General features: G+C 38.1%; 1 protein-coding gene across 1 annotated transcript; it reads right to left on the bottom strand.

Annotated features, from left to right (window-relative positions):
- Positions 1–384: 384 nt before the first annotated feature.
- Positions 385–6055, bottom strand: KRT26 (keratin 26). The gene is made up of 8 exons (XM_081582106.1): positions 5615–6055; positions 5094–5176; positions 3891–4047; positions 3107–3268; positions 2898–3023; positions 1965–2182; positions 1275–1342; positions 385–539 (listed from the first exon to the last, which is right to left on the bottom strand). Exons 1-8 carry the CDS (start codon positions 6053–6055, stop codon positions 385–387), a joined length of 1410 nt encoding a protein of 469 aa, XP_081438232.1.
- Positions 6056–6839: the final 784 nt, after the last annotated feature.

The raw sequence follows: 6839 nt of genomic DNA, 5'->3' as shown, positions 1-6839 counted from the left end.
TCTTTCCAATTCATCCTGTCATGAACTGGAGTAAATATGACTACAAGTGAAGCACTTAATTTTATCCTTAGTACTGTGACATTGAGATCAACTGTGGAAATTCAAAAGCACAGAATTTATCAAAAATAACTTGGGACAGAAAATTTTTAATGAAAAGGCAATAAAGATTCCACCAAATGCAAGCAAAAACCAGGGACAGAGCAAGATTTTTTTCCTATTCCTGGGAAGGATGACATACAAAGAACCTGAGAAAGGGAAGAGAAGGAAAACATCTTCTAACCCTTTTATTTTGAAGAACAGAAATGAATGGTTTCCTTGGGTTTTTTGGTCAATAGGATTTTACAAAAGCAGACTTTCTTTTTTTTTTTTAAATAGCGTTTCCCCTCATTGAGGAACTTTAGAAGGCAGTCGTTGCTCCATTGTAATGTTGCTTATTTTAGAGGATTTTTCTTCAACCGAGTGGACTCTTAGTGAGAGGACACTGCCAAGCTGATCAAGTTCCCCAACCACTGTTTTGACAACAGCTTCTTCTTTTGAGTCTAAAATAAAATAAACGCAAGCTTAGTACTCATTCTTAACAGGTGGAAAGGTATTTAGTCACAACGGGTATGCTCGTATAAAACAGTTTGCAGAACTTCCCTGGTGGTCAAATGGCTAAGATTGCTGCTCTCAATGCAGGGGGCCTGGATTTGATCCCTGGTCAGGGAGCTAGCTCCCACATGCTGCAGTTAAGACCTGGCACGGCCAAGTAAATAAATGAATAAAAATATTTAAAAAAATGTGTTTGCGAGTTTGCTGAAAATTGAGATGTAATACTCAATATCTGTGCTTAGCAAGGCCCGAGATTATCTTTCTTATCTTTTAGAACAATGGGTGTTTGAAAGCATAAGTGAAACATGCATTAAGAAGTATCAGGCAGGTATAGGCCTGGAGCAAGTAATGTCTCCTTTTAAACACCAACTTGCCCTGTTTTTGTGGTTTAAAACAAAGTTGCTTTTCTAGAAAAACATTGAAACTGGGAAAATAATAGGTTCTAAGTAAGAAAAATGTTGGGGGAGTTGATTTCCCATTTCAGTAATTTCATAATTTGACCACATCTGTTCTACAAGAACATGAAATATGAATGTTAAGAGCTGATATTTTATCCCTTCATTCACTAGAACTAAACTTATATACAGTTTTACTTAGTTTCCAAATAAGTGACTTATTTAATATGACTGCTGGAGTTGAAAAGAGTTATTCCAAGTTAAAAAAAAAAAAAAACCCTCCTGTACCTTTGACTTGATTTTCAGAATTTTTGGGCCCACGCCCTTCTGATTTGTAACATGTGGACTTGCTTTTTCTGTGAAGAGTAAAGAAAATTACTGCAGTTTTCTTTCATTAGGGAGCTCATAAATAACTATGAATGGGGAATAAAAGTTTGGGAGTGCTAATTACAATTGAAGTTCTAGTTTCAAATATGGCTTCAACATTAGTTGAAGGAAATGAGATCTCCAAGATCCCCTGGAGAAGGAAATGGCAACCCACTGCAGTATTCTTGCCTGGGAAATCCCATGGACAGAGGAGCCTGGCTGGCTATAGTCTATGGGGTCGCAGAGTCAGACATGACTTAGCGACTAAACAACAACACGACAGAGTGGTAACCAGTGAAGCCACAATGGAGTGTGTTATTGTAAGAAATCTGCTTCAATGCTCAATCTCAGAAAGCAGTTTTCCTCCTGGATTGGAGTCCAGGCATTGCTCAATATTCCATATTTAAATGTTCTCTACATTAATAGGTATAGATCCTTTACATATTAAGAGATTGGATTTTGCTGCCTGTTTTCATGTCATTTAGATGCAGTAACAAATTGCTAAGGGATGCTCTTCAGAGCAGGAAATTCTAGGATACAGTATTGGTTTACATGTATACTGAGAAAACCTAGCCGATGTGCGATTCATGTTTTTCACAAGTTGACATTTACCTTCCTTCTCCATCTATTAATTTGCAATACATTTCAATTTCTTTTTCTAAAAATATTTTGACATCGAGAAGCCTTTCGTGCTCAAGCTTCTGGCCTTCTGTTTCCATCCGAATCTGCTGGAGTTGGTCCTCTGTTGCTCCAATCTGCTCTTGGATTTGCTGGAGCTGATGGCAGTAATTGCTTTCAGTCTCAGCCAAGGAGCATTCGTAAGAATGTTTCTGAAAGAAGAACAAAGCATAGCTTGCACGTGTAACAGATAAACCACATGTTCATGCTTTAAAAACATTCTCAAGGTGGAAAGAAATATTTTGTACAAGGGCTAAATCTTTCCTCTTGAAAATCAACATTAGCCAAATTAAAAAAATTTTTGCTCTCCATTGAAAAAGCTTCTTGTTTTTCCTTCTTCAAGTTTTGAGATTGGTGAATCAGAAGTAATATTTATAGACAAAATGCTTGATATTTAATATGTCCATGTCTATTTAATACATTTTTAGTGAAATATAATTAGTTATATATATTCAGTTATATGTTAATATATATATATATATATATACACACCCACACACCCACACACACACACACACACACACATATATATATATATATATATATATATATGGGCTTCCCAGGTGGCTCAGTGGTAAAGCATCCTCCTGCCAATGCAGGAGATGCTGGTTTGATCCCTGGGTTGGGAAGATCCCTTGGAGAAGGAAATGGCAACCCACTCCAGTATCCTTGCCTGTAGAATCCCATGGACAGAGGAGTTTGGCGGGCTACAGTCCATGGGGTTGCAAGAGTCAGACATGACTTAGCAACTAAACAACAACAACATATATATATATATGTGTGTGTGTGTATATATATATATATATATATATATATATATGTATGTATTTAATAACACACTTTCAAGTCAAGGTGATGCCTACGAACCATGGCCATGAGGGACTGAAGTTTTATTTCCAAGGTTTGCAGGTTGCGCTTCAGTTCCATCAGCTCATTTCTGGCTGCCATAGCAGCTCCCGCATCGTCAGAAATCTGCTGATGCAGCGATGTGCTCTGAAGCATAATTGTCAGATGGGTTAGTGACCTGCTTGGTGGTCTCCTGAACAAATCCTTGGCCTGTGATTTGCTACATGTACCTTCTCGGTAAACCAGGCCTCGGCGTCTTCGCGGTTCTGTTCCGCCAAGTCCTCGTACTCAGCCCTCATGTTGTTCAACAGAACAGTGAGGTCCACTCCTGGGGCTGCATTTATCTCCACATTCACGTTCCCCCCGGCTGCACCCTGCATGACTTTCATTTCCTGGAAAAGCAATCTGTATTAATCATCAAGGTAGACTTAAAGAAAATTATTGAAGTATAGTTGATTTTGGACTTCCCAGGTGGTGCTAGTGGTAAAGAACCTGTCTTCCAGTGCAGGAGATGTAAGAGATGTGGGTTTGATCCCTGGCACAGGAAGATCCCTGGAGAGGGAAATGGCAATCGCCTCCAGTATTCTTGCCTGGAAAATTCCATGGACAGAGGAGCTTGGCAGGTCGCAAAAAGTCAGGCATGACTGAGCACACACACACACACACACACACACACACACATGAGTTGATTTACAATTTTGTGTTAATTTCTTCTATACAGCAAAGCTACTCAGTTATACCTACATACCTACAGATTCTTTTTCATATTCTTTTCCATTATGATTTATCACAAGGTATTGAATATAATTCCCTGTGCTATACAGTAGGACTTCGCTGTTTATCTCTCCTATATATAATAGTTTGCCTCTGATAATCTCAAACTCCCAATCCATCCCTTCCTTCTCCCCCTTCTCTCCTGGCAATCACAAATCTGTTTAAGGTAGACTTTTGATTGAAATCCACAGTGGACCTGAGGAGGGGCATAAGATACCATAGGAAGCCAGTGTTCCTTACCTCCTGGTGATTTTTTTTGAGGTATGTCAGTTCCTCACTGAGTGCTTCGCACTGTATCTCCAGGTCACTTGTAGAAAGAGTCAGCTCATCCATAACTCTGTGAAGACCATTGATGTCAGCCTCAACACTCTGGTGCAGAGCAAGCTCATTTTCATACCTGGAAGGTTGTTAAAATGCTTGAGAACTATAATTGTAGGTAGGTGCAAAGCATGACTTTTCTAGATGTTTCGTATACTGAAAAATACTGATGTTCAGTACATACCCCTGAAGCAGATGATGATAGCAAAATGATGAAACACTTTGGAACACCTATTGATTTATGAATATTATTTTGGAGCTGTTTCTTCAGAGTTGATTTTTGGCATCCCATGTGCTTAACAGAAGAAAATTACTCTTTAAAATTTATGTTAGCTTTAACCTAAATGTCCATCAGCAGAGAAATAGATAAAGAAGGTGTGGTACATATATATGATGGAATATTTTTCAGCCATTGAAAAGAATGAAATAATGCCATTTGCAGCAACATAGATGGACCTAGAGATTATCATACTGAGTAAAGTAAGTCAGTCAGAAAAGGAGAAATATTGTATGCCATCCTTCATATGTGGAATCTAAAAAGGAATGTTACAAATGAACTTATTTGCAAAACAGAAATAGACTCACATACTTAGAGAACAGACTGATGATTGTCAGGGGGGAATGATGGGAGGAAGGGATAATTAGGGAGTTTGGGATCGACATATACATACCACTATATCTATATTTAAAATGGATAACCAATAAGAGTCTACTGTATAGAGAGGCCTGGCGTGCTGCGATTCATGGGGTCGCAAAGAGTCGGACACGACTGAGCGACTGAACTGAACTGAACTGTATAGCACAGGGAACTCTGCTCAGTGTTATGTGGCAGCCTGGATAGGAAGTTTGAGGGAGAATGGATACCTGTATATGTATGGCTGAGTCCCTTTGCTGTCCACCTGAAACTATCACAGCATTGTTAACTGGTTATACTCCAATATAAAATAAAAAGTTTTTAAAAAGTTAAAAAAATAAAATTTATGATAGCTTTGTATCAGGGCACATTTAGTCTCTTCAGTGATCTAGTCTGACTTTATAAAAACATGTTAAAGCAAAAGTTATGTTCTCTACTCCAACTATAGTATTTTTAACTTTATTATAATTAATTACTTTATGTTTACCTACTTCAGCCTGAAGTCATCAGCGGTCAGTCTGGCATTTTCATTTTGTAGAACAATGCTGGCATTACAGGTAGTCACAGAAATAATCTAAATAGGGTAGATGGTGCAAAATGTTAGGCCCCAAAAGTCAAGGGAGATTCCAGATCTCATTGTGATTCTTATCTTCTTAATCCATAAAACACCTATTTTAGTATCATTTTTTCCTATTTTAAAGAAATCTTGATTTTCTTCAGAGTTTAAGAGCCAAATGTAAACTTTTCCAATCACAGACAGTTTTATTACTCTTCATCAAAAAGTATGAGCTAAATAAAAGATCAATGAAGCAATTCTATCTATTTGGAAACAATTTCTCTTTCATCAATTAATTCTGCAAATTCTTATTGCCAGGCAGTGTGCCAAGCACTGGGAATGTAGAGTTAGGAAATTCACACAAATTTGCTAAGCATGTTTTCTTTTACATCTTTTTTTTCTTTTTTAAGGTTATGCACACCCAAAGCCTGTAGTAAAAGTATCCATCTTTCTTACCTGCCTTTTGAGATCTTCAGTGACTGAGAAATATGTACTATAGTCATGAGCAAGTTGCCGGCCAGAACCAGGCCCATATTTCTCATACCAGCCCTTGATTTTCTGCTCGAGGTCAGCGTTGGCCTCCTCCAGAGTACACACGTGGTCCAGGTAGGATGCCAGGCGGTCATTGAGGTTCTGCGTTGTCACCTTTTCATTCCCAGAGAGGAGGCCATGCTCATTTTCAAGAAAACCAGTACAGACACCACTTCCCGACCCTCCACCACCATGAGAGAAACTTCCTCTAGAAGAAACGCTTCCAAGAGGGCTAGAGAAGCTGCTTCCTGCTCCCAACCCACTGCATACATATCCAGCCCTGAAGCCTGTCCTTCCACCAGACAGCCGAGCAGTGCCAGCTTGAGAGCAGAGCCGCCTGGATCCGCTAGAAAGTCGAACAGACATGGCGACAGCACCAAACGACCCTTTCTCAGAGAGGAGCAAAGTCAAAAGACACCATCCGTGGAAGTTAGCTCTGTTGGCCTTTTATAGGATTTAGTGGGTCATTTCAGCCTTAACTATGCCGATCTGTAATAAAATATTGCTTGCATACTAATTGTTGTTTTTCATAATTGGGTGATTTTTTAATAGTGTCCAGTCTGTAGGTGGAAAGCTGGCCCAAGGATATCTTTGTATATGAAAAAGGTGCTAGATAGAGTAATACCAAATCATAGTTTTAAAAGTCAATATTATGTATGAATCAATGTACATCTTTTTGACCTCTGAAATAGATTTTAGTTGTTTTTTTCCTCCGATATAACAAAAGATTCATAATTCAAATGGACAATGTCTAATGCTTTTGTTCTGTAAATACTTATTAAGCATTTTTATTATTCATGTGTTATTGAATGTTTTCTTTCTTATTCAAATCAGGTGCTCTCAATATATAGTGATCCTTTGGTAGTGGGAGCTCTCTAATTGATTAAAAAATAAAAGAAATAAAAGTCCTGCAGAACTTTGCTTATCAATTTAACTAAAATTAATGAGTATGTGGCATTGACAGAAAAATTACTTGCATTGAGATTTCTTGGTTTAGTCCAGGAACAGAATGTCTATTCAAGTAACATCTGATCCTCCAAATTGCTCATTTTTGTAACTCAAAAATATTGTTTTATAGTTTCAATGTATGTATTTAAGACATTGTGAATTTTTTTGAGAAATGAGCTTCGTGTTGGTGAGGAGGGAGTAA

The sequence above is a fragment of the Giraffa tippelskirchi genome, chromosome 3 (assembly GCF_054371585.1).
Source record: "Giraffa tippelskirchi isolate mGirTip1 chromosome 3, T2T-mGirTip1v1.2.pri, whole genome shotgun sequence".
Classification (NCBI taxonomy): Eukaryota; Metazoa; Chordata; class Mammalia; order Artiodactyla; family Giraffidae; genus Giraffa; species Giraffa tippelskirchi.
Note: the sequence above shows the minus strand (reverse complement) of the source record. Positions and strands in the feature narration are given on the sequence as shown.

Coding starts and splice junctions, on each gene's coding strand:
- KRT26 (XM_081582106.1), bottom strand. CDS start 6,055: ATGTCTGTTCGACTTTCTAGCGGATCCAGGCGGCTCTGCTCTCAAGCT. Junction 5,177..5,614: donor CTGAAGATCTCAAAAGGCAG/GTAAGAAAGATG, acceptor TACCCTATTTAG/ATTATTTCTGTGACTACCTG. Junction 4,048..5,093: donor GCTGATGACTTCAGGCTGAA/GTAGGTAAACAT, acceptor ACAACCTTCCAG/GTATGAAAATGAGCTTGCTC.